A 27,235-nucleotide genomic window follows, 5' to 3' on the forward strand; every position below is an offset into this window, starting at 1 on the left:
GTTTCGTCAAAAAACTAAGGTAAGGAAAGAATAAGAGAGAGAAGTGTGACATTATTAGGCACATATTACATAACAATAACTCAAATCCAGAAGAATTTTTTTAAAGGAAATTCAGGCAAGGTTTTATTTCATTTAAATATAGATATTTACTTTTTAATTAATATATGCTTGCTCTAATGGTTACTTCTATGTCATAATATAGGATTTATTAATATATGTCTCAACATATCTCATACAGCTATGTGCTTCCATTTTAAAAATAACAAGTTAGCACCTGCTTACCTACATCTGGTGGTTAGTCATTTAATCCACTATTTTTTTTGCGGTACGCGGGCCTCTCACTGTTGTGGCCTCTCCCGTTGCGGAGCACAGGCTCCGGACGTGCAGGCTCAGCAGCCATGGCTCACGGGCCCAGCCGCTCCGCGGCATGTGGGATCTTCCCGGACCGGGGCACGAACCCGTGTCCCCTGCATCGGCAGGCGGACTCTCAACCACTGCGCCACCAGGGAAGCCCTAATTCACTATTTTTGGTATGAGGTGAGTAAAAGCATTTCTTTTTAAACCATTCCCCCAAATTACAATATGTCGTCAGCAGGTCTTTGCTCCTCATCTTGGTCATTATCTTCTTACATGAAGTTCAGCCACAGAGTAAAATGCTCCCAGATGTCAATGAGATTTGGGTGCCCCTTTTCTAAAATCTCAGCCACTTAGAATCTCAGCATCCGTTTTTAAAAACGAAGGTGTAAGTTGTTTTAAACTACCTATTTAACTTGGGAGAGAAATGTAATCTAATTCAGTAAGAATAAAAAATGTAACACACACACACACACACAAACACACACACACACACACACAGCCTCTGTTTTAATGGTTAAGTAGAATAAAAAACACAGACTACAACTACTTTGAAAGCCCAGAAGAAGTTTCTGTGGTATACTTTTAAAATTCCTTTGATCATTTCTGATACATCCTCACAGACCCTTAGTTACCTATGAAATCAAGTCTAAATTCCTCAGCTTGGCTTCAGACAACCTGACTCTATCCTGCCTCACCCTCCACTATTCCCCACTCATCCCCCTACTCGTCACTGTAGTCACACCAGTAGCTTCACTGTCCAACAGACCTTCCCTGCTGTTTTGACTCAACCTTCATGTGTCTCTCCACTGACACCTTCTTCCCTCCCCTGTACCTATCCATCCTTCAAGTCCTGGCTGAGGTTCTATCTCTGCTCAAAACCTTTCCTTGCTTCTTTGATTCTCCCCACTCCACACCCCCATCTCTTCCAAGGATGAGCTCCTGGATCACTGACTGTCTGAACACTCTAGTAACTACTTTTAATGTTTTCCTAACAAGTTGAGAAAAACATTCTTTGAGGGTATGAACTATATCTTATACTCCTTTCAGATTCCTATTAAATGGCTGTTAAATTAAATAACAGGGCTTCCCTGGTGGCGCAGTGGTTGAGAGTCCGCCTGCCAATGCAGGGGACACGGGTTCGTGCCCCGGTCTGGGAAGATCCCACATGCCGTGGAGCGGCTGGGCCCGTGAGCCATGGCCACTGAGCCTGCACGTCCGGAGCCTGTGCTCCGCAATGGGAGAGGCCACAAACAGTGAGAGGCCCGTGTACCGCAAAAAAAAAAAAAAAAAAATTAAATAACAGCATGTACATATGTGTATGAATGCACCCCTACACACATTCACATTCATTCATGTAGAGGATGGGAGCCTAAAATCAGCATTCACTTATTGTTCATTCTGATCCTACTCTGAGGCATATCCCTGAACCCTGCCCTCCCATGAGTCTTATTCTCAGTTTCTAATACTGGCCTTCACTGACTCTGTTACTTCTTTTCTGTCATCCTCTATCATCCTCTTTTGGAACCCTACTTTTTAATCTTAGTCCTGAACTCTATATTCAACACATTGATCCAGTTGGAGTTGAAGTAGGGGACAAAACAGAGAACTTGGAGTTTGGAGATCCAGATTTGGAGACCTGGGTTTGAATCCCTCTGCCACTTAATAGTAGTTAGTTTAACTTGGACAGGTCAGTGGGCCTCAGTTTCTTCATCTGTATTTTAGGAATAATTACCTATCATGGGGTTGTTTTGAGGATAAAGCACATATAATGAAACATTTTGCAACCTGTACATTATAAAATATATTATATTGCAATATTATTAAAATTAGTCCAACTATCATTACCTTCAGAGGGTGCATTACCACTAACCACCCCTCACACACATTCACACACTCACCCATGGATTGCCTCAGGGCAGGTAAACCACCACCTTCAATCCTTTTGCCCTTTGAGCCCAGAAGGATTCTTGTAGGACTTTCGCCAACAGGAACATTAGTTAACAGCCAATCTAAGAAAGAAATAGAAAATTTTATTCAAGCCAATCTGAGGATTATAACCAGGGAGACAGTCTTCCAGAAAGCTCTGAGGACTGTTCCACCCATTAGAGAGCAAAGTACAGTTATACAAGTTTTTGAGGCAAAGGGTTATATTATATGTCAAATGACATATGTCAAATGACATATTGTTGACAGTTTACACAATACAGATCTACATGTACAAAGTGAGTAGTGGGTCATGGATTGTCATGGCCCCTTACAAGATTTAGAAGGAAGGTTATCTCCTAAGGAGTCATGACCCTTGATGAGATTAAGAAGCAATGGTATCTCCTAAGGAGGTCTGCTTAATATAGATGCAAAATACAAACTAAAGGGAAGTGAGGAGGCCCAAATGGGCAAAGAAAAATTTTATGTTTTAATTTTCCTCATCTTGCCATTAAATATGAATTTTATTTCATCACTTTTAAAGATAGGAAAGTGGGAGAATCATGACTCAATTCCTCCCAGGGGGCAATCAATCAGAATAGGAACAAGATCCTATGTCAGTCAGGGTAGCTGGCAGAAGAGGCAAGCACTTAAGTCTATTTCAATGAACTGCATTTCAACAAATTGTTAAATTGCTAGATATCAATAAACAATTTACTGAATAATTATTAAGTTTAAGGCACTGTTGCTGGTCTCTAGAGAATTAAAAAATAAGAAAAATACAGTCTGGGACCTTAGAATCTAACAAGAGAGACATATAGGTTTGCAAATTAGTGTAATACATGCCATGCTAAAAGAGCTTATATTTATAACTAAATTCAACTCAGGTTGTGTGCTGACAGTATTGAGTCTATGACAATATCTAGAAAGACATGTTTGGATATCTTTTCTTTTTTTCCTTACAAGGTCAGTTTCTTTCCAATGGGAAATCTGGGTTTGCTCTCATATCAATTATCTGTTTTTTTAATGCTTGGGTTTTGGGTATCTATTCTATACCTTGACATCACATTCCCCTCCAACTACTACCCCAGTTTTCTATTCCACTTCACAGCAAAACTTCTTGAAGGAGATGTCCCTGCTACCTCACCTCCTATTCTTTCTTAAACTCACCCCCAGTAAAGCCTCTTTGTCTATTGCTCCACTGAACCTGCTCTTGTCAATGTCTACTGAAAGAAAAATACACAACGTAAAAGTTGTGAGTTAAGTTTTATTCAGGGACCTTACTGAGGACAATAGCCTGGGAGACAGCCTCTCAGAGAGCTCTGAGGAACTGCTCTGAAGAGGTAAGGGAGGAGCTAGGATATACATATGAACTTTTTTAACTGGGAAAAACGTGTAGTCAAGCATCAAAAGATTACTGCTAATCACAAAGAACAGATAGCTGAAGTTAATGATTTTAGTGCTTTTCTGTGTATGGGAATAAGCAAGAATCTGGGGTCATTTGAAAATTTTCCTTAGATATGCATCTTAATTATCTAAGGGCCAGTATATCCAAGGCACAGAATGTTTCCTGTTTTTCTCCATCCTGAATTCCCCTCTGGGTGCACTGTCAGTGGGCAACTGCAGTGGCTAATGGCTTGATTCCTGTAGAATTGGAACGGCATGGAACATTTTTTTTTCCTCACACCAAGTCACCAGAGATTCCATCTTATCAAATCACTTCTCATACCTTATCTTACTTTACCATTTAGCAGCATTCAACACCGTTTATCATGCCATCCTTCTTGAGAGTCTCTTTGGTTTCTGGGAAGTGGGCACTTTCCTAGTTTTCCCCCTACCTCTCTGGGACTCCTTTGCAATCATCCATCCTGGTTCCTCCTCCTCTACTCAACTTCTAAGCTTGGGCAACCCAGTACTTAGTCCCAGCCTTATCTACACCTTTCTATCAACACTTTCTTCCCAGGTAAGTTCATCTAGTCCCTTTAGCTCTGAATGGCACCTATGTGCAAATGACTCAAATCTCTATCTCCAGACCTGACTTCTCCCTAGAACCCCAACTTCCAACTTGATATTTCCACTTGGATGCCAAAAAGGTATCCCAAAGTCAATATGCCAACAACAGACCTCTTGAACCATGCCAAATGCTTCTCCTTAGTCTTCTCCAGTTTAGAAACCAGGACGCCCTTGAATCACTTGCTCAAGAAAAAATCCAGGCAGGATACGAATCAAAATTATGTCTAATCCATCACTAAATCATGACAATTCTGCTCTCAAATCTACCTAATTCTCAATTTGTACTGCTATCACCCTAGTCCAAGTCATCATCATCGCTCATTTGGCCTAATGAAATACCTTCTCCTTGGTCTCCCTGCTTCAATTCTTACACTCCTGTAATCTATTCAGTCAGAATGAAATTTAAAAATATTAATATTACTAAATCTCAACCCTTGAGTAAACTTCTTTTTAATATTCTGTGTAATGAAATTGGACGTATACATAAAGTACTAGGCAGAATGAACTTTCAAAAATATAAATAAAATCAGGTCACTTCCCCACTTAAAACTTTCTGATGATTCCCCTTGCATTTAGAATAAAAAACAAACTCATATCCTGGCCTACCAACCTTCACATGATCACTACAACTTCACTTTCTACCACTCTTCCCTCTGTGCTAGATACTTTTGCCTTCTTTCTATTTCTCAAACACAAGTAAATTCTCCTCTCAAAGAACCTAGCAGGATTCTGGGCTAGATCCTCCCTATCTTCTTAATCTCTAAATAGAGTTTGGGCCTCAGGCTGCTTATCTTTTCCATGGACAACTTCCTAAATTTTATCTCTAGCCCTGATCTTTCTTCTCAACACAAGACTTATATATGCAATTGTCTACTTGGCATTTCCATTCAGATGCTTACTAGCAATATAATCTATAACACGTTCAAACATGAATACTTGGTACTTCTTCCCTATATCGCCAGACATACTCTTTTCCCAGTCTTTTCCATCTCAGTAAACAACAGTGCATTTTTACCAATAACTCAGGCCTTAATTCTTCTTTTTGTCTCAGTTGCTCATTTCTAATCCCTGAGCGAATACTGTAGGCTCCACTTTCAAAACACATCAGGAGTCCAAGTCCTTTTCACCTTCTCCTCCACTGCCATCCTAGGCCAAGCCAGGTAACTGTTTGCCTTGGCCCTTCTGTGTCTGCGGGTTCTGCATCCACCGATTCAACCAACAACAAATTGAAAATATTTGAAAAAAAAAAATTCCAGAAAGTTTCAAGAAGAAAAACTTGAATTTGCTGTTCCAGGCAACTATTTATATGACGTTTACATTGTATGAGGTATTATAAGTAATCTAGAGGTGATTTAAAGTATACAGGAAGGGAGCTTCCCTGGTGGCACAGTGGTTGAGAATCTGCCTGCCAATGCAGGGGACACGGGTTCAAGCCCTGGTCTGGGAAGATCCCACATGCCGCGGAGCAACTGGGCCCGTGAGCCACAATTACTGAGCCTGCGCGTCTGGAGCCTGTGCTCTACAACAACAGAGGCCGCAATAGTGAGAGGCCCGTGCACTGCGATGAAGAGTGGCCCCCGCTTGCCACAACTAGAGAAAGCCCACGCACAGAAATGAAGACCCAACACAGCCATAAATAAATAAATTAATTAATTTAAAAAAAGTATACAGGAGGATGTGCATAGGTTATATGCAAATACTACACCATTTTCTATAAGGGACTTGAGTGTCTGCAGATTTTGGTATCCACAGGGGTCCTGCAACCAATCCCCCATGGGTACTGAGGGACAACTGTACTGTGATAGCCTCTTTCAGCTCTCCCTGCTTCCGCTCTTAAACTCCTACACTACTATCACTCTCCACAGAGCAGAAGAATCATCCCTTTAAAACAGAAGCCAGATTACAACACCCTCTGCTCAAAGCCCCAATGGTTGCTCTTATCATTCAGATAAACCTAAAGTCCTTTCCATCCTTTGCATGGCCCAGAGGATCTGCTCCTACTACCAGATCATTGTCTACCTGATCTTATCTCTTACCTTTCAACCTCTTCTCATTTAACTCTAGCCTCATTCAGCCTCTTTCAATCTCTTCTCTTTCAGCTCTAGCCACACTGCCCTCCTAGCCTTCACAGTTACTTATTCCCTTTGCCTGGAGTGTCAGATATTCACATGGCTTGTGCCCTCACTTCCTTTTAGATCTCTGTTTAGATGTCTTCTTGGAAAAGGGGCTTGCCCTGCACACCTTACATGAAATTGCACTCTTCCCTGTCTATTCCTTTACATTTCTTTATTGTTCATACAAAACAACAACATTTATATAGCACTTATATGCTGGGTAGCATTCTAAGCACTTTATATTTAGTCCTCATATCACCCCATAAAGTAGCTGACTTTGCGATCCCTGCTTTATGGATGAAGAAACAGCAGTACATAGAGGTTAAATAACTTGTGCCAAGGTCATTAAGCTAGTAAGTGCTAGAGCTGAGATTTGAACACAGGCTGTGCTTTTAGCTGCTATACTATTTTGCTTCTTTGTAGCCCTAGTCACTGCTGTATTTGTTTACCTCTCACTCTTCCCACTTGTCTCAGTTATTGCTGCATAACCAACCATCCCCCAAACTTAGTGGCTCAAAGCAACAAGTTACTATTTCTTGGGAATGTGGGTCAGGAATTCAGGCAGGGCTTAACTAGGCTGTTATACTCACCTTGATGTCGGCTGGTGTCACTCACTCAGCTGCATTCAGCCAGTAACTGGGCTGGCCTGGAAGGTCCCAGAAGACTGGCACCTTAATGCTCTTCCATGTGGCCTATCTCTTCATATTGTCTTTTATCAATCTATAGTATAGTTGGAGCATGGCAGGCAGCTGGCTTCTCAGACGGGGATGTGGAAGCTGCCAGTTCTTTCTAAGGCCTTGATTCAGAAGTATCAGAACTTCATTTCTGTCACGTTTTATTAGTTGGGAAAACAACCATAGGCTAGCCCATATTCAGGGGAAAAGGCTATAGACTGCATCTCTTGATGTCAAGAGTGGCATTTCTATACATGAAGGGGGAACTGATGGTGGCCATCGTTGGAGACTATCTTCCACATCAACAGAGTGCAAGTTCCATGAGAGGAGGCACTCTTATCTGTTTTGCTAATTGTTGTGTCTCTCTAGTGCTTAGAACAGTGCCTGGCACATAATAGGTGTGCAATAAATATTTATTTAGTCCATGTATATAAGGGACAAGTGAAAGAAAGAGTCTGAAATGTAAAGGAAAGGTCTGAGGAGTAGGAGAAAACCCAGAAGGAATGCATCCCAGAAAACAAGGAGGAAAAGAGGGAAAGGAAGATAAGAATGAAAATTGTACCTTTTTTTTAGATTTAAAAGCTTTAAAAATAAGTTTAAAAAAGCATATTCAAACTATATTTGTAAAGTTACAAGTTCAAACAGTGCAATATGGCATAGAGTGAAAAGTGTGTTTTTTTCCTACCTTTGTTCCCAATTTTCCTCCCCAGTGTCAGTCACTTTAATGCATCCTGTCAGAGTCAAGATATGAATATACAAAGACAAGGATATATATCCTCTCTTTCTCTTCCTGTGAAAAGACATACATAACATGTAACTGGTAGAATACAATTCACATGATTCAGCATCTAGCATTTTTTCTCTTAACCTAACTTCCAGATCATTCCACATCAATACATACAGAGCATTCTCCTTCTTTTAAATGGTTGCATAGAATGGTTCCATTCTTAGAATGTATCATTAGCTTTCAAAATTAGAAGGTGGTTACTGGTTTCAGTAGACCTGAAAAAGCAGAGACTGCAGATTGGGAGGAGGAAGATTGGGAGGTCAGAAAGTAAAAGAAAGGAGGACAAAGGAAAAAGAAATTAAAGATGGATATGCAGGAACAGGCTCATATCCTTAGCAGTAAGAGTAACAAGAGACAGGGAGGTTGAAAATACACAAAAGAGAAGCGATAAGTAATGGAGCAAGCCTCTAAGTGGATTGGAAGGGATTAACCTTGAGAGGCCAGAACACTTCTAAGGAGAAAGAGGGCGAATGAAAGGAAGGCTGGGGCTGCAGGTAGGCTTTGTGATAGTGGCTGCTGGGAGTTAAGGAAATTCATCCCTGGGGGGTCTCATTTTCCTTAGAAATGTAGGAGGCAAAGTTTATTTTTTTTAAATTTTTACCAAAGAGGGTGGGTGGGTAGAGTTCAGTAAAAAGTTAGGAGAGTGTATGGGCTGGGAAGAACAGGGGATAGGGATAGGAGAAATTCTGAATAGCAATGTGTTACGGACAATTTGGGGCTTAACAAGATTGCCTGGCCACATGGTAGTCCTGACTGAAGTTGGACACCCTTGGTCTGCAGTGGTACCAATCCTCAGGGTTATGTTTTTTCCAGCACTGGTGCAAGAGTGTACAAGGTTGGTTGAACTGTTGTAAACTAACGGTTTTGCAGGTGATGGAGGATCAAGGAGGCAATCGAGTTGAGGATGTTGGTGAACTTAATAGACCATTTATGCACAGGAGTTTCAGACCCTGACTGCACATCTTTCGCTGATGGTCTGAATACAGGTTTACAGGTCCAGCGATGGCACACTGTCCAGCAGTAGAGTTTGCACCCACTGTCATGAGTGGCGTCTCGGGAAAATCTTCACGAGGGGACTTAGGGGGCGCGAACTGAGTCGTGGTGGGGCTGTGACTGCAACAAGCAGACAGTCGTGAAACTGTGTGCTGAGCAAACTGGCGTTACTCAGATTGTATACGGGAGAGCTCAGTGGGGATCACAGGAGAGGCCAACTCATTTCCTCTTACCACACTCCATCCTTCGGGGTTGCAACGAAGTAGTAAAAAGTGCGGATACTAGCGCCAATCCCAGCCGCCTGGCGATGACGTCATTCTCGGGGGAGGAAGTGACTACCATTAGGGTACAGTCTATAGAAGCAGTCTGAAGACATTTTAGCCTTTTCACTGTCAAGAGTAACGAACTTACCCTTCGGACTACAGCAGTCTGAGGTAGCAGCAAAATGACTGCAGCTCCCAACCACTCTCCTCACCGTTACCATGGAACCGCTCGTAGTTAGGCCCTGGCGACGCCACGTTACGTCATTGCCCAAGTGCATCTTAGGAGTCGTGGCTCTGCCTGGTCCTAAGGGAAAGGCAGTATCTCGGGAACGTTGCCCGCGGTGCCTAACGCCCCTTTAGTAATTTTGATCCCTACCAGACTCCGTTGGCATCTAACCCCACCTACGTCGGGAGTGATCTCCGGCCTTCACACTCGCTCGCGGCCCAGCCCCTGCCCAGAAGCCCCGCCCCCCGTGAATCAGCTGATCTCACGGGCCCGCGGGACTGCCAGGCTCGCGCCGGATGCAGACCGGGGTGCTGTAGCGGGAGCGGCAGGTGAGCGAGCGCGGGTCCTGGGTTGGCCCGTGGCTTCGGAGGGCTGATCGGCCGGGGCCTCCAGCGTGCGGGACGCCAGTGTCCGGGAGAAAGGCGGAGGCGCAGGCCGAGGCCCGGGAGCGCGCTGCGGAGACTCACGGAGACGGCGCCCGCGTCTTCCCAAGCCAGCGTCCGACCAACAGACCTGCCTGTCGAGGAGCACCCAGCGGCTCCAGGTTCTCCCAGTCGCCCCGGTTCCTCCTCCCCAGACCGGGCGCCACTGCAGAGATCTCAGGGTCGTGAAATTCCTTCGCGCCCCCCTTCCCGCCTCCCCCCACCCTGCCTTCCACCAATTCATTCAGGAGGATTTATTGAATGCCCACTCTAGGCGCCGACCAGATAAACCAGGGTCCCTGGCGGCGAACCTTGGTGAGTGTCCCAGGTGGGTTTGTTCCTAGATGCAGATCGCGGTGGAGAGTGAACCGAGAGTTTTGCTGGCTTGAAAAGGCGGTTGTGGAAAAAGAAAATGACTTTGATATTAAGCATTAGTAGTTTAGCCTTAGTCCTTTGTCGTGTCAAGTTATCCAGCAGAGGGTGGTTAAGTTCTTTTGAGAAGTGAAGATAGGAACAGAATAACATAGGGGCTGTCGTAAGGAAATGGTCCTGACGGTGGTGTTGGTCCTCTGTGTAATAGGGCTACTTTGGAGACAGACAAGTGTAGGTTCGCCGGAGTGTTGTACTGCTTAGGTCTTTGTTGATGAGGGAAGAGGAAAAGCACACGGGCTGAAATGGCTTATCCAAGTAGAGTATTCTCCTTTTGGTTTAGAATGGAAAAGGAAATCACTGTTGAACACAAACGCAGATCCTTAGTCTGTTGCCTTTTGGATTTGTTGGTGGCTGTAAATGTTCTTTAAAAGGCTTTAAAGAATAAAATTAAGAATTTAAGGAGTGAAAAATTTGCTCTTGCAGTAGATTACAGTATTTTAATCTTGATAATACAAGCATAGTGGTGAAGTGCTTTAGACCTGAGCATACCTGGAGTCACATACACTTACATCTTTGAGTTTGGGCAAGTTACTTATCTGCCTCCATTTCCTTATCTCTGAATCGGGTATAAAAGTACCTTCCTCATAAGTTACCTTTACATGTAATGATTCATGTATCATATTTTTTTTACAGTGCTTGGCACTGTATGTAGATATTCAATACATATTAGCCATTTTTATAAGTCATTTCCTTTTCCACTACATCATGATCCACTGACTCACTGTTTTCTAAATGATGTGAAAGAGAACTGAATATTTTTTTAGAAAAGAACTATAGTTTACTTTTAAAAATCAAGGGATAGTTTCCAGATAGGTTTATGATATAGGGGTATATTTAGAGAAAATATGATTTCAGGTTGGTCTATAGTAACTTTGGTGTTCCATTAGAACCTTTAATGTGTTCCATTAGAACCTAAAATGCTGATGGAATCTATACCTAGTTTAAATTTATTACTTAGTTTGCAAACAATGACTAGTATTGGCAGACTTAAGATTCATAGCTATAGCAAGAAATGTTAGAAGCTGTTTCGCAATATTAAAATTTGAAAAGATGATGCAGAACATAAAGAACCAAACACGTAATTTGTGTGGGGGGGATTTAAGTTGGCATTATGTGAGCCCCTTATTTTTTAAGTTGATTTATGCAATGTGAACTGGAATCCCTTTTCTCCAGATTTCAGCCTTTCAGAACTTAGGTTGTCATTGACTTACTTCGGGCATTTTGACTGTCAAAGAAGCAAAAGGTATGGTAACAACCTCACTGAGAACTGATTTTAGTTTTCATGTGATTAGATGGGAAGAGTACTATCAATCTTACACATTTTCATGAAAAACATGGGTTAAATGCAGTATTGCTGGATCCATTCTAAAGGTATTTCCAAAGAATATGACTGACTTGTAAAAACCTTTTATAATTCTTTATTAATATGAGACTAGGTAAGGTATGAGTTGAAAAACTAGGAAGGAAGGTAGAGAGTGGTGATTTTTGAGCTGGTGTAAAAGAAGGCTTGCTTTGATGTAGTGTGAGGTTGAGCCCTTTTCTCCGACACTCAGAGGAATGCTGTGAGGATTTTAATAACTTTGTGGAATTAAACCTACCACATACTCTAACGGTATTAGGGATATAGATATTTCTGGTAGAGTTTTTTTTAAACATATTTTTTCTTTTAACTTTTCATAAATGACCAATTAATTCAGTCATCAGTTATAAGGAAGTAGATTTCTTAAGGATATCAGTCCTTAAGAAAATGCGCGGTAACCACAAATAAAATAGCAACCAATTATGACGTGGTCCTTTTTAGCATTACATTTATTTTCCTATCCGCATTTCCCGTTCGTCTATAGATGTAATGGTGCCATCTTTACATTCTGTCTTGATGTTTGCCAGCATCACACAAGAGACAGAAGAGCTGAACATAGGTGAATTAATTGATCCACGTGAATAGAGCAGAAATATTCAAATCAGAGATGTATTGAGTACTTTTGGGGGCTCTTGTAGACTTACTCTTTTATTGTGCTGTTCATACAGTTTGGTTTTGAAGAAAAATGTACAGTTTTCTCAACTCCTATGGAAAAAAAAGACTGGGTCAATGGGATCTGGGTGAATTTACTTTCATTCTAAGGGTTCTTTTCTTCCGCAACCTGAATTTTTGTTGAGCTGAATTCTTAACTAAAATTGGAGCAATTGCCCAAGCAAACATCTAACAAAAATGATTATAGCAGCTCTTAAAATAGTGATAAAGTAGAACAATCCAGCTGTACTTTAGTAGGGAAATGGATAAACTATGGTTTATTCATGCAATGGAATACTATCCCTTGGTAAAAATGAATAAACTAGATCTTTGTTTATAACATGGATACATATTTCAAGTACATAATATTGAGTAAAAAAAGCAAGTTGCTGGGCTTCCCTGGTGGCGCAGTGGTTGAGAGTCCGCCTGACGATGCAGGGGACACGGGCTCGAGCCCCGGTCTGGGAAGATCCCACATGCCACGGAGCAGCTGGGCCCGTGAGCCATGGCCGCTGAGCCTGCGCGTCCGGAGCCTGTGCTCCGCAACGGGAGAGGCCACAACAGTGAGAGGCCCGCGTACCACACGCACAAAAAAAACGCAAGTTGCCAAAGGATATATGAATACTGTATTATGCATTTATGTAGAGTTTTGAAACAATATAGCATATTACTGTTTATTGATATGTATGTATCTAGTGAGAGTACATAAAAGTATAAGAATATACATGGAAATAAGACACATTAACTTTAGGAATAGTGGGTAACTCTGGAGAAGGAAGGTTTGGGTAGACCTCCTTCAAATCTATGTATAGCTTTTTTTAAAAAATTTATTTTATTTTATTTATTTTTGGCTGTGTTGGGTCTTCGTTGCTGTGCGCAGGACTTCTCTAAGTTGCGGCGAGCGGGGGCTACTCTTCATTGCAGTGCGTGGGCTTGTCATTGCGGTGGCTTCTCTTGTTGCAGAGCACGGGCTCTAGGCATGTGGGCTTCAGTAGTTGTGGCACGTGGGCTCAGTAGTTGTGGCTCGTGGGCTCCAGAGCGCAGGCTCAGTAGTTGTTGCGCACAGGCTTAGTTGCTCCACGGCATGTGGGATCTTCCCGGACCAGGGCTCAAACCCTTAACCCCTGCCTTGGCAGGCAGATTCTTAACCACTGCACCACCAGGGAAGTCCCAAATCTACGTATAACTTTTTCTTCTATTTTAAAGGGAGCTTAAGCAAATATGAAAATATGTTAATATTTGTTAAAACTCAATGATGGGTACATGGATTTGTACATTATTATTATTAATGTTTTTACAGATTTGTGAATGGTTAAGATAGTTTGTGAAACTAGCACCTTAGAATTTTTATATATAATCGGGGCTCTCTCCCGATATGCTTTCTTTTTTTTTTACTTTGTAGCTTCTCTCCCCGCGGTGAAAAGAATGTGCCAATGCAGCTCCACTATGTAAAGCTTTTCTAAAGAGAGGAGACAGACTTTTCTGTTTGACTTGTGCTCCTGCGAAGATGCTTGGCTTAGGATATGAGGAATGATCCTTCTTGAAAGGCTGCAGGGGAATTTAAATTCTAGAGACTCTTGAGAAGTGCAGGCATGTACTGATCACGAACTCTCAAAGTATAGGGGAGTGCATTGTATCATAAAGCCCTGCAAGGAATTTGACGGAGTGACTCACATACAAAATTACTGCGGAGGGACTTCCCTGGTGGTCCAGCGTTAAGACTCCGCAATCCCAATGCAGGGGGCCTGGGTTCGATCTCTGGTCAGAAAACTAGATCCCGCATGCCGCAACTAAGACCCTGCACAGCCAAATAAATAAATAAATATTTAAATATTAAAAAAAAAACAAAATTACTGCAGATACCGTGTAGTCATTAACACTTTTTTAAAGTTTTCATTGGTTAAATTTTATTATATTCTAGTAAACCTGAGTTTTATACTGTGAATACAAGTGTCCTAGTTATTGCTCAAACAAAATAATGCTCTTTCTACAGGTATTGATAAGTAAACATGACGACAATGCGTTAAATGGTTGAGTAACAAATAGTGAATTTAATAGCTGATCTCTAATATGACTCACACATTTAAAAACAACATTTTCATTCCTAATCAAGAATACCTGTTATTAGCACTTTCAAAATACTCTAAGTGAAACTTATATCTCCAGAGCAGTATATTTTGACATGTGTACTCCCTGTTCAGTTATGTGGCCCCTTGTTAACCTTAAGCACTGGATATTATTGATTGGTAAAATAAGCCAACATACTTTGAACTGTGTTTCTGTAATATTGCCTTTTTAAAAAAAGTAGCCATTTTAGTAAAAGAATAGTAGCAAAGTATTAAAGGAATAATTTAGATCAGAAATTATATGCTATCAAATAATAATAGGCATAAATGGTTGCAGTACCTGGGAATTTGAAATTCAGTTGCTGGTATTATAATATTTATCAGAATGTTTCATGGGAATTTAGTATTTACAGAAAATGCATTTTAAAGAGATAGGCAGTGGGTGCAAAAAGGAGCTAAATGGGTATTTGCTGGGTGTTTATTTTACCATGTTTATCCCCCTCTCCCATGAGTAATATCCATTTTAGAAGATTCTCAACAATCAGAAGAGTGTCGTTTTAGTAGGTTTCAGGGTGAAATTAGCAGGCCATAAAAAAAATAAGTAGTAAAAAGAGAAAGAGACTATGAAGCCTTAGTGTCCCTGATTGTCCAGAAACAGTCTCCATGTACTAAGGAGAAAGGGACTGTTCTTTCCTAGTTGTCTAACATCTGTGAAGTGACATGAAATAAAAGTATCTTCCTTGTTAGGAAGTACCATTAGCAAGTTATGTATGAGAGTTTCTATTATGAGAAGACACTTTCCTTTCATGTCAGACATTGACTTTTATAACAGGCATGGAAACCTTCTAATCATTTGGAAGTCCGTGGACTGGTGGAAACCTTCTAATCATTTGGAAGTCTGTGGACTGGAACTTAAGATCGAGGGTTGTCTTCCACTGAGGACTCACTTATGCGTAGCCAGCTTATACCTAGTGGTTACCATGGGTACAAGAATGTACCGATGAATAAGTCATGGTTTCTGACCTCCAGGAGTTTATAATATATTTTGAATCAATGACTTAAGTGCATTATCCCATTAGTAACAACATGATAAATAATAAGTACTGTCTAGGCCAGCCTACTGACTTTATTTAATGCATTAATTTACTGAACTCCTGAACTGTCGGTCAGGATTTAAGGGGTTGGTCAGCTCCCATAGTGGTATTAGGCAGTGCCTCCAGTGCAGCATTTCAGGCTGAGAGGGCTAGGATTTGAAGTGGCCTCCCCCTTTGATGGTGGTTGGTTTGTCAAGCCTTAGGTGCAAGGTGAGTGTTCCTCAACCTTCGGTGGTGGTGGGTTAAGGCTAGAGTGGCAGGATATCCAGGAAGTAGCAGTTGTTGGTGTACAGATTAGTTGTAAATCAGGTGTTTGAGTCAAAAGTTGCCTTAATCCATGTGTAAACATAGACTGAGCCTCTAAAAGCAAATATTTATTAAGCATTTACCATGTGTAAAATTCCATAGGGTCTTCAATTATTGTTACTGCATTCACAGTATAAACTCTGGTTTACTACATTGTAATAAAACACAACTAACTCAGACTTTAAAGAGGAAGTGTAAATGACTGCATGAAATCTGTAGTAATTTTATGTCAGATTCACTCTATGTCCAAATTCTTTTCAAGGCATTATGATACAGTTTGCTCCTTTATTATTATTTTTATTGTCTTCCTATCTTAATGTCTTGTCATTCTAAACAGTAATATCATTACTCTTATAATTATAATTATTGCTATTATTTCACTATTTTAATCAGTACACTTATTTTAAACCAATAAATGAGACAGGAGACTAAGAGTAGAAGGGCCCAGCTTTGCTAGTGTTAAGTTAGCTTTCTTATGCCTTGAGGGCACTGTCTACTTAGAGCCATCATTCTAGTCAGAAAGATAGAACATACTCGTATGTAAACTCCTTAAGGGTAGGAACTTGTTGATTTATATAGGCCTAGTCTGTCTACAGGTATTTATTGAGTACTTGTTGTATGTCAGGACTATATTAAGCAGCTGGGATATAATAGAGCATAAGATGTTTTTGGCTTCCGTGGAAGTTTTATATTAGTTCCATACCTGGAGTACAGTAGGTGAGAAAACTACATGTGGTTTTAGTTGCTGAAATTTAATTAAAGTTAATATACTAACTTTTACTAAATTATTAAGGGAAAAGGACTTTGTCCAGAGAATAAAGTTTACTAGATGTGTATACATAGAATGCTACATGATTTAATTTTCTTTTTGCATTTGGAATACTAGTTCATTAACACATTTCTGTTTCATATTTTAAAATTTTTATTTATATTCTGCCTTGTTCCTAAAAGGCAGTTTACAGAAATGTGTAAATGTGGCAAAATAAAATAAAGAGACAGAATGAATGGAACCAGGTGTGAGATTAGAAAACATAGCACACATACTGTGAAGTCCTAGTCACTTACAGGTGCCATCATGTGGGACTCTTATCCTCCCACCACAAAATCTATAATCCTGCCTGTATCTGTACCTGTTGTTTTGTTTCTTTTTAAAATGTAGACCCTTTCTCTTGTGAAAGACCAGTCCCACTGCATGCGTGTTCCGGACGCCATCCTCTTCCACTTTTGTCCAGGATTTTGGTTCTGCCCTCTGTCCTTGTCTCCCTTGCATCTAGGATCCATGTCATTGTCCTACAAACATGTTCAGCTGTCTCTCATCTTCCCCCACCCCCCAAAATTACACCCTTGATCTTCATGTTTCTGTCCACCTGCTTCTCCATTTCTGTTTGCCATTTCAGTATTTTTTAAAAGCATCATTTACACCAACTTTATTTTCATGTCCTCACCTGCCATTTATAGTCAGCCTGCTGCAATCTGGTTTTCAGTCCCCAGCTGAGAGCCCAGCCGTGTTGACCTGTCATTCCTGCTGGAAACACGCTCTGCTTTGCTTCGTGTGCCCACATCAGACTCTTGTTTGTTCTACCTCTCAGGCCACTTCTCACCTCAGTCTTTGCTTGTTGCTCATCCTATCCGAGTAACTTAACAGCTTGATTCTGTGCCTCCCTTTTCTCTTAACACACACTCCAGTGATACTATCCATTGCCTTGATTTCAGATATTATCCATATGCCTTCCCAAGTTTATATCAATAGTTGAGACCTTTCTTCTGAAATCCATATTCACATATTCAGCTGCTCACTTGACATGTATTCTTGGATTTCTCACAGGCATCTTGAACTTATAAAAAAATCTTGTCTTACCAGAATCTTACCTTCCACTTCAGAATCCTACCCTCTCACTCTTCCTCATTTCAGTAAATGGTACCACTACACAGTTGTTCAAGGGAGAAATTAGAGGTCATTTTTGATACCTCCTTCTCCTTTATCCCCCACTTATGTCTAATACATCATTAAGTCCTAGTTGTTCTAGGACACAGCACCTCTCTCATTATTTACATCTTTCCACCAAATTGGTAGTCTTGTATGAAATTAAAGAGCCCAGTCTTCCTTCCTCCACTAAGATGAGCCAAGTGAGTATTTACAGGGAGGATATTTCTTACAGAATTCATTTGGGCACTCTGTGTGAGTATGTTCACTATAAAATGGACTTAAAACTTTTAAAACAAGTGATGTAAATCATTGCCATTAAAAAGTTGAGGACCCCTACCGAAAATGATAGTTGTTTTAGAATACAGGTTCCCAGTCCCTTACTTGAAACCCTTGGGGCAAGGCATGTTTTGGAATTCAGAGTTTTTCTGATCTTTAGAATAAGGTGCATAAACCATATATTATATAACACTTCTCGTGGGACCTTTGGTACCACCCTACAATCATATTAATATTTCTGTGACAGATGAAGATGTACACTAAAGGGGTAAAAACTAAATAGCATCACATTAGTTCATGTTGGTTTTGCTCTTGGATGAGTTCAGGTCAGATTAGATTTTGCCACCAAAAGACTTAAATGAAAAAACTTTTAGTTTTCAGAGTTTTTTGGAGTTTAGATTTCTGGTTACGGTATCATAGACCCATAGTAGTAGCTTTTCTTTCTAGCAATAATTAGAACATCTAGACCAGATTTTTTTTTTTTAGGGCACTCCCAGATCATGGAATTCAAACCATATTCTCTGCATGTACAGGATAGCTTATTTCTCTGTTAAATGTAGCAGGAGGGTGTGTATCCACTGGGATCTAAAAGTGGAATCAACTCATTAAGGACCAAGCTTTTTGTTTTAAAGGGTCATCTGAGAGTTTAATTACTTTACATTTCACTGTGAAAGAGATAATTTGAAGTGTAGAGTGGTATACTTTAAAATGAATGCATCTTTGTTCTGTGGGTCATAGTACTTAATAGTTGGAGGGGATGCTACAGTCTAGTTTGCTCGTTTTACAGATGCCATTGATCTCTGGAAAGGCCATGTGAGGTACAAGAGGACCCCACATTTTCTGACTCTGTAAATATCACACAGCTTCTGTATCAGAGCTAGTTAATATAATAAAGGCTATGAGGGAAAGTTACTATAACAGAAGAAAAGAAGCAAAATACAGGGATCCTGACCCCCAAAGCTCATCTGGGGAGAAATATCCCCAGAAGAAGCCCCATGATTAGGCAATTTTATAACAGTTAAAACTGTTAGCAGTGGAAGTACATAAGCAAGTTTAAATGCTTTTTGAATGGTTGAGGCAAGTCTTGTAGATTTCTCAGAGAGGGGATTATAAAAATACTAGGAAAACAAATTTTTTGGTGTACTTTTTCTGTTTGGATACATAATTGAGGAAGAATGTTAGATTAACTGGATTCGGTAAATGCTGCATATTTTAAGTATGTGAGGTAAAACTTTATAATATAAGCTTCCCACATTTAGGTGCAATATTCCTTTTTAGTTATGTTTCCTTACCAGTCATTTCCTTTTTTCTCATTGCTGTATCTGAATTTCAGGCACACGTGTCTTCTTAGGAGAAGTCAAGTATATTAAACACCATTAAAACAAAATTCGATCTATAAATATCGATAAAGAAAGATGTGTGTGAAATAGTGTACTAGCTTTCTGTTGCTGCTTGTAGCATTGCTGTAAACTCAGTGCTTAAAATAACACAAATTTATCATCTTGGAGTTCTTTAGGTTAAAAATCGGACACAAGTCTCGCTGGGTTAAAATCAAGATGTCAGCAGGGCTGTGTTTTTTTCTGGAGGCTCTAGGAGAGAATTCGTTTCCTTGCCTCTTCCAGCTTCTAGAGGCCACCTACATTCTTTGGCTTATGGCTGCCCCCTCCCATCTTCAAAGCCAGCAATTTAGCAGCTCTCTGACACAGCTTGTTATCATCACCTCTCTTTCTCAAGCTCTCCTCTGCCTCTCTCTTCCACTTCATTTATTTATTTTATACAGCAGGTTCTTATTAGTCATCAGTTTTATACACATCAGTGTATACATGTCAGTCCCAATCTCCCAATTCATCACACCACCACCACCACCACCCCTACCCACGACACTTCCCGCCTTGATGTCCATACGTTTGTTTCTCTACATCTGTGTCTCTATTTCAGCCCTCCAAACCAGTTCATCTGTACCATTTTTCGAGGTTCCACATATGTGCATTAATATACAATATTTGTTTTTCTCTTTCTGACTTAACTTCACTCTGTATGACAGTCTCTAGATCCATCCACGTCTCAACAGATGACCCAATTTAGTTCCTTTTTATGGCTGAGTAATATGCCATTGTATATATGTACCACATCTTCTTTATCCATTCATCTGTGGATGGGCATTTGGGTTGCTTCCATGACCTGCTCTTGTAAATAGTGCTGTGATGAACATTGGAGTGCATGTGTCTTTTTGAATTATGGTTTTCTCTGGGTATATGCCCAGTAGTGGGATTGCTGGGTTGTATGGTAATTCTATTTTTAGTTTTCTAAGGAATCTCCATACTGTTCTCCATAGTGACTGTATCAATTTACAGTCCCACCAACAGTGCGAGAGGGTTCCCTTTTTTCCACACCCTCTCCAGCATTTGTTGTTTGTAGACTTTCTGATGATGCCCATTCTAGCTGGTGTGAGGTGATACCTCATTGTAGTTTTGATTTGCATTTCTCTAATAATTAGTGATGTTGAGCAGCTTTTCATGTGCTTCTTGGCCATGTGTATGTCTTCTTTAGAGAAATGGCTATTTAGGTCTTCTGCCCATTTTTGGATTGGGTAGTTTGTTTTTTTAATATTGAGCTGCATGAGCTGTGTATATATTTTGGAGATAAATCCTCTGTCTGTTGATTCATTTGCAAATATTTTCTCCCATACTGAGGGTTGTCTTTTCGTCTTCTTTGTAGTTTCCTTTGCTGTACAAAAGCTTTTAAGTTTCATTAGGTCCCATTTGCTTATTTTTGTTTTTATTTCCATTCTAGGAGGTGCATCAAAAAAGATCTTGCTGTGATTTATGTCAAAGAGTGTTCTTCCTGTGTTTTCCTCTAAGAGTTTTATAGTGTCTGTTCTTACATTTAGGTCTCAAATCCATTTTGAGCTTATTTTTGTGTATGGTGTTAGGGAGTGTTCTAATTTCATTCTTTTACATGTAGCTGTCCAATTTTCCCTGCACCACTTATTGAAGAGACTGTCTTTTCTCCATTGTATATCCTTGCCTCCTTTGTCATAGATTAGTTGACCATAGGTGTGTGGGTTTATCTCTGGGCTTTCTGTCTTGTTCCATTGATCTAAGTTTCTGTTTTTGTGCCAGTACCATATTGTCTAGATTACTGTAGCTTTGTAGTATAGTCTGAAGTCAGGGAGTCTGATTCCTCCAGCTCCATTTTTCTCCCTCAAGACTGCTTTGGCTATTCGGGGTCTTTTGTGTCTCCATACAAATTTTGAGATGATTTGTTCTAGTTCCGTAGAAACTGCCATTGGTAATTTGATAGTGATTGCATTGAATCTGTAGATTGCTTTGGGCAGTATAGTCATTTTCACAATATTGATTCTTCCAATCCAAGAACATGGTATATCTCTCCATCTGTTGGTATCATCTTTAATTTCTTTCATTAATGTCTTATAGTTTTCTGCATACAGGTCTTTTGTCTCCCTAGGTAGGTTTATTCCTAGGTATTTTATTCTTTTTGTTGCAGTGGTAAATGGCAGTGTTTCCTTAATTTCTCCTTCAGATTTTTCATCATTAGTGTATAGGAATGCAAGAGATTTCTGTGCATTAATTTTGTATCCTGCAGCTTTACTGAATTCATTGATTAGCTCTAGTAGTTTTCTGGTGGCATTTTTAGGATTCTCTATGTATAGTATCATGTCATCTGCAAACAGTGACAGTTTTACTTCTTCTTTTCCAATTTGTATCCTTTTATTTCTTTTTCTTCTCTGATTGCCGTGGCTAGGACTTCCAAAACTATGTTGAATAACAGTGGCGAGAGTGGACATCCTTGTCTTGTTCCTGATCTTAGGGGAAATGCTCTCAGTTTTTCACCATTGAGAATGATGTTTGCTGTGGGTTTGTCGTATATGGCCTCTATTATGTTGAGGTAGGTTCCCACTATGCCCACTTTCTGGAGAGTTTTTTTCATAAATGGGTGTTGAATTTTGTCAAAAGCTTTTTCGGCATCTATTGAAATGATCATATGGTTTTTCTTCTTGAGTTTGTTAATATGCTGTATCACATTGATGGATTTGCTTATATTGAAGAATCCTTGCATCCCTGGGATAAATCCCACTTGATCGTCGTGTATAATCCTTTTAACGTGTTGTTGGACTCTGTTTGCTAGTATTTTGTTGAGGATTTTTGCATCTATATTCATCAGTGATATTGGTCTGTAATTTTCTTTTTTTGTAGTATCTTTGTCTGGTTTTGGTATCGGCGTGATGGTGGCCTCACACAATGAGTTTGGGAGTGTTCCTTCCTCTGCAATTTTTTGGAGGAGTTTGAGAAGGATAGGTGTTAGCTCTTCTTCAAATGTTTGATAGAATTCACCTGTGAAGCCATCTGGTCCTGGACTTCTGTTTGTTGGAAGATTTTTAATCACAGTTTCAGTTTCATTACTTGTGATTGGTCTGTTCATATTTTCTATTTCTTCCTGGTTCAGTCTTGGAAGGTTACACCTTTCTAAGAATTTGTCCATTTCTTCCAGGTTGTCCATTTTATTGGCATAGAGTTGCTTGTAGTAGTCTCTTAGAATGCTTTGTATTTCTACGGTGTCTGTTGTAACTTCTCTTTTTTCATTTCTAATTTTATTGATTTGAGTCCTCTCCTTTTTCTTGATGAGTCTGGCCAGTGGTTTATCAATTTTGTTTATCTTCTCAAAGAACCAGCTTTTAGTTTTATTGATCTTTGCTATTGTTTTCTTTGTTTCTATTTCATTTATTTCTGCTCTGATCTTTATGATTTCTTTCCTTCTGCTAACTTTGCGTTTTGTTTTTTCTTCTTTCTCTGGTTCCTTCAGGTGTAAGTTTAGATTGTTTATTTGAGATTTTTCTTGTTTCTTGAGGTAGGCTTGTATAGCTGTAAATTTCCCCCTTAGAACTGCTTTTGCTGCATCCCATAGGTTTTGGATCATCGTGTTTTCATTGTCATGTGTCTCTAGGTATGTTCTGATTTCCTCTTTGATTTCTTCAGTGACCTCTTGGTTATTTAGTAACGTATTGTTTAGCCTCCATGTGTTTGTGTTTTTTACGTGTTTTTTCTCTGTAATTTATTTCTAATCTCATAGCATTGTGGTCAGAAAAGATGCTTGCTGTGATTTCAGTTTTCTTAAATTTACTGAGGCTTGATTTGTGACCCAAGATGCGATCTATCCTGGAGAATATTCCATGCGCACTTGAGAAGACAGTGTAATCTGCTGTTTTTGGATGGAATGTCCTATAAAAATCAATTAAATCTATCTGGTCTATTGTGTCATTTAAAGCTTGTGTTTCCTTATTAATTTTCTGTTTGGATGATCTGTCCATTGGTGTAAGTGAGGTGTTAAAGTCCCCCATTATTATTGTGTTACTGTTGATTTCCTCTTTTATAGCTGTTAGCAGTTGCCTTATGTATTGAGGTGCTCCTATGTTGGGTGCATATATATTTATAATTGTTATATTTTCTTCTTGGATTGATCCCTTGATCATTATGTAGTGTCCTTCCTTGTCTTGTAACATTCTTTATTTTAAAGTCCATTTTATCTGATATGAGTATTGCTACTCCAGCTCTCTTTTGATTTGCATTTGCATGGAATATCTTTTTCCATCCCCTCACTTTCAGTCTGAATGTGTCCCTAGGTGTGAAGTGGGTCTCTTCTAGACAGTATATATATGGGTCTTGTTTTTGTATCCATTCAGCAAGCCTGTGTCTTTTGGTTGGAGCATTTAATCCATTCACGTTTAAGGTAATTATCGATATGTATGTTCCTATGACCATTTTCTTAATTGCCCTGGGTTTTTTTTGTAGACCCTTTTCTTCTTTTGTGTTTGTCACTTAGAGAAGTTCCTTTAGCATTGTTTTAGAGCTAGTTTGGTGGTGCTGAATTCTCTTAACTTTTGCTTGTCTGTAAAGCTTTTGATTTCTCCATTGAATCTGAATGAGATCCTTGTCGGGTAGAGTAATCTTGGTAGTAGTTTCTCCCCTTTCATCACTTTAAGTGTATCATGCCACTTCCTTCTGGCTTGTAGAGTTTCTGCTGAGAAATCAGCTGTTAACCTTATAGGAGTTCCCTTGCATGTTATTTGTTGTTTTTCTCTGGCTGCTTTCAATAATCTTTCTTTGTCTTTAATTTTTGCCAGTTTGATTACTATGTGTCTCAGTGTGTTTCTCCTGGGTTTATCCTGTATGGGACTTTCTACGCTTCCTGGACTTTGGTGGCTATTTCCTTTCCCATGTTAGGGAAGTTTTTGATTATAATCTCTTCAGATATTTTCTCTGCTCCTTTCTTTCTCTCTTGTCCTTCTGCGACCCCTATATTGCAAATGTTCGTGTGTTTAATGTTGTCCCAGAGGTCTCTTAGGCTGTCTTCATTTCTTTTCATTCTTTTTTCTTTATTCTGTTCCGCAGCAGTGAATTCCACCATTCTGTCTTCCAGGTCACTTATCTGTTCTTCTGCCTCAGTTATTCTGCTATTGATTCCTTCTAGCATAGTTTTCATTTCAATTGTTGTATTGTTCATCTATGTTTGTTCTTTAATTCTTCTAGGTCTTTGTTAAACATTTCTTGCATCTTCTTTTTTTTTTTTTTTTTTTTTTTTGCTGTACACGGGCCTCTCACTGTTGTGGCCTCTCCCATTGCGGAGCACAGGCTCTGGACACGCAGGCTCAGCAGCCATGGCTCACAGGCCTAGTTGCTCCACAGCATGTGGGATCTTCCCGGACTGGGGCATGATCCTGCGTCCCCTGCATCGGTAGGCGGACTCTCAACCACTGTGCCACCAGAGAAGCCCCCTTCTTGCATCTTCTTGATCTTTGCCTCCATTCTTTTTCCGGGGTCCTGGATCATCTTCACCATCATTATTCTGAATTCTTTTTCTGGAAGGTTGCCTATCTCCACTTCATTTAGTTGTTTTTCTGGGGTTTTATCTTGTTCCTTCATCTGGTACCTAGCCCTCTGCCTTTTCATCTTGTCTGTCTTTCTGTGAATGTGGTTTTTGTTCCACAGGCTGCAGGGTTGTAGTTCTTCTTGCTTCTGCTGTCTGCCCTGTGATGGATGTGGCTATCTAAGAGGCTTGTTGTCTCTTCCACTTTTAAGGACTCTGTGATTATGCTGAGTCCATCTGGATAACTAGGATAATCTCCCCAACTTAAAACAAGCTGATTAGCAGCTTAACTTCCCCTTTGCCATGTAGCCTAACATATTCACAGGTTCTGGGCATTAGGACATGGGTATCTTGGGAATCATTATCCTTCCTACGGTATATAGTAAGTAACAAAGTTGCAAGACAGTTTGTAGAGTTTTAATTCCATTTGGATTTGAAAAAATGAATGTTGGTTAGAAATCATGTGGCATAAGGAGTAATCCACTTTAAGAAAACACTGTATTCAAGAATATGACACCAAAAGAGAAGAAAGGTCAGCTGCTTTATTCATTTTACCGATTCTCAACAGTTTTGATTGACAGGCAGTAGGACACAATTTGGTTTACGAACAGTGAATCAGTTGCTTGAAGTGTGCTTGTGCACTCCCACACCCTCCCAGAGCAGTTCTCTGGTTTCTCCCCTGGGCATTGTTTAACTTTTATCAAGGGACCAGTTACTCCCTGATGTCTCATAGATGAGCATAGGTTAGACCTGGCCTCAGAACTTTTCTGTATGCTGTGAACTGTACATTTTACTAAAAGTGAATTACTATCACACACAAAGCATAGTACCACTTAGTAATCATATTTATTAAATGAATAGCATTTATTAAATCTGATCAGATATATCTTTCATTTACATGTACCCTTCATCCAACTTTGAATGAGTCAAAATCTTTCTAAAATAAGCATTAGGTAGAGAGTAATTTCCTCCAGATATACAGATGGGAAACTGTAAGAATTCACAGGCAACCTGGAGTAAACAGATGGTCTTACATCATTCCTGCCGGTGTGGGCTCTTTTCAAAGCACAGTGACGATGCCATACCCTTTTGCAGAAAAATAATGAATTTGGCCCCAGTATTCACACATCTAAATTCACACATCTAAAACCCCATTGCTCTTATTTTCATGAGTTTTGGTGCCCTTAAAAATGTGAATTTCTTAGTTGAAATGCATTGAGCGTTTCTGTCTGCCTGTCAGTATTTCTAGCTCTTACTTTATTAAACATTGAGTTTCTGAAATGATAGGTCATAATATTTGTACTGTTATTTTCATATAGCTCTTTTCTATTAAATGGTAGATTTAAAAAATAGATATTTTAAATTCAAACTTCTTTCTTCCAGCCCTTTGGATTATGGTTTTGAATTGAGGTTGATTTGGGGAAAACACTGCTAGTTCCAATACATGGAAAACTTTGTTTTAATGGTGGAATTCTGTGTGTGTGCATTACTGGAAAATGAAATTAAAACTGTTTGAATCTGATACATTACTGGAGAGATTGCAGAAATTCTTTTTTTAAATTTAATTTATTTTATTTATTTATTTTTGGCTGCGTTGGATCTTCGCTACTGCACGCGGGCTTTCTCTAGTTGCAGTGAGAGGGGATTCCTCTTCATTGCGGTGCACAAGCTTCCCGTTACGGTGGCATCTCTTGTTGCGGAGCACAGGCTCTAGGCACGTGGGCTTCAATAGTTGTGGCTCGTGGGCTCTAGAGCACAGGCTCAGTAGTTGTGGTGCATGGGCTTAGTTGCTCTGTGGCATGTGGGATCTTCCGGGACCAGGGCTTGAACCCGTGTCCCCTGCATTGGCAGGCAGATTCTTAACCACTACGCCACCAGGGAAGCCCCAAGAAATTCTTGTTTACTTAATTGGTATTTAAGTGTTCATATGTCCCAGCAGCATTTGAAAATAGCCTTAATTTGTGTGTAATGAATACTTAACACATTGAGTTTTCAGATTGAACTTATTTATAATAAAAAACAAATGAAAAAAATCTGTTGCCTGACAAAGTACAGCTAGGTTGTGGGTAGTCTTTTCTCACTTTGACATTATATTTGACGATCAACAGGCATTTTTATAAGCTCAGTGGGCAGGCTCAGTCTAGAGATTCGACTTTGGCAGGCAGGATATGAAATAGTTTAAATAGTTTTGCTGTATATTTATTGCCCAGTGAATGTGCACTTGTTGGAGAGCTGCCTGTTTTCTTCTTTTTTTAAAATCTGACAGATAAAATAGCAAACTGCTCTTTCACTGCTCTGTGCTTACCTGTGTTTTGCCCTTTAGGGTTTTATATACCTTTTGCAAGGAGGGAATGATTTGGTGATGGAGTGCTTCCACTGACCGATGGACTCAAAGAAGAAAAGGTAAAACCATTTTTTCCTTTTCCCCTACCCTTCTAGGAAAACACAACAGACAGTTCCACTTAT

The 27,235-nt window shown here is 39.9% G+C and overlaps 2 protein-coding genes across 12 annotated transcripts in view; one reads left to right on the plus strand and one right to left on the minus strand.

Annotated features, from left to right (window-relative positions):
* CDK15 (cyclin dependent kinase 15) overlaps positions 1-9,543 on the minus strand; it is a 118,966-nt gene extending 109,423 nt beyond the window's left edge. Inside the window, exons 1-4 of the mRNA XM_073807393.1 lie at positions 9,273-9,543; positions 7,767-7,871; positions 6,998-7,203; positions 2,256-2,366 (exon numbers count right to left, since the gene is read on the minus strand). The gene's annotated coding sequence lies outside the window, so the exon portion shown is untranslated. The remainder of the gene's footprint in view (positions 1-2,255; positions 2,367-6,997; positions 7,204-7,766; positions 7,872-9,272) is intronic.
* Positions 9,544-9,574: 31 nt separating this feature from the next.
* The window catches only part of ALS2 (alsin Rho guanine nucleotide exchange factor ALS2), an 86,682-nt gene continuing 69,021 nt past the window's right edge, over positions 9,575-27,235 (plus strand). For 7 of the 11 annotated variants that reach the window (XM_019939116.3, XM_019939110.3, XM_073807392.1 and 4 more), the window contains exons 1-2: positions 9,722-10,087; positions 27,093-27,172. In XM_019939116.3, coding sequence (XP_019794675.1) covers positions 27,153-27,172 — 20 coding nt within the window. In that variant the 5' untranslated portion in view covers positions 9,722-10,087; positions 27,093-27,152. Of the gene's footprint in view, positions 9,680-9,701; positions 10,088-27,092; positions 27,173-27,235 lie in introns of those variants that run through there. The other 4 variants (XM_073807388.1, XM_019939119.3, XR_012333007.1 and 1 more) reach the window with 4 other exon arrangements.

Source organism: Tursiops truncatus, chromosome 7 (assembly GCF_011762595.2).
Source record: "Tursiops truncatus isolate mTurTru1 chromosome 7, mTurTru1.mat.Y, whole genome shotgun sequence".
Taxonomy (NCBI): domain Eukaryota; kingdom Metazoa; phylum Chordata; class Mammalia; order Artiodactyla; family Delphinidae; genus Tursiops; species Tursiops truncatus.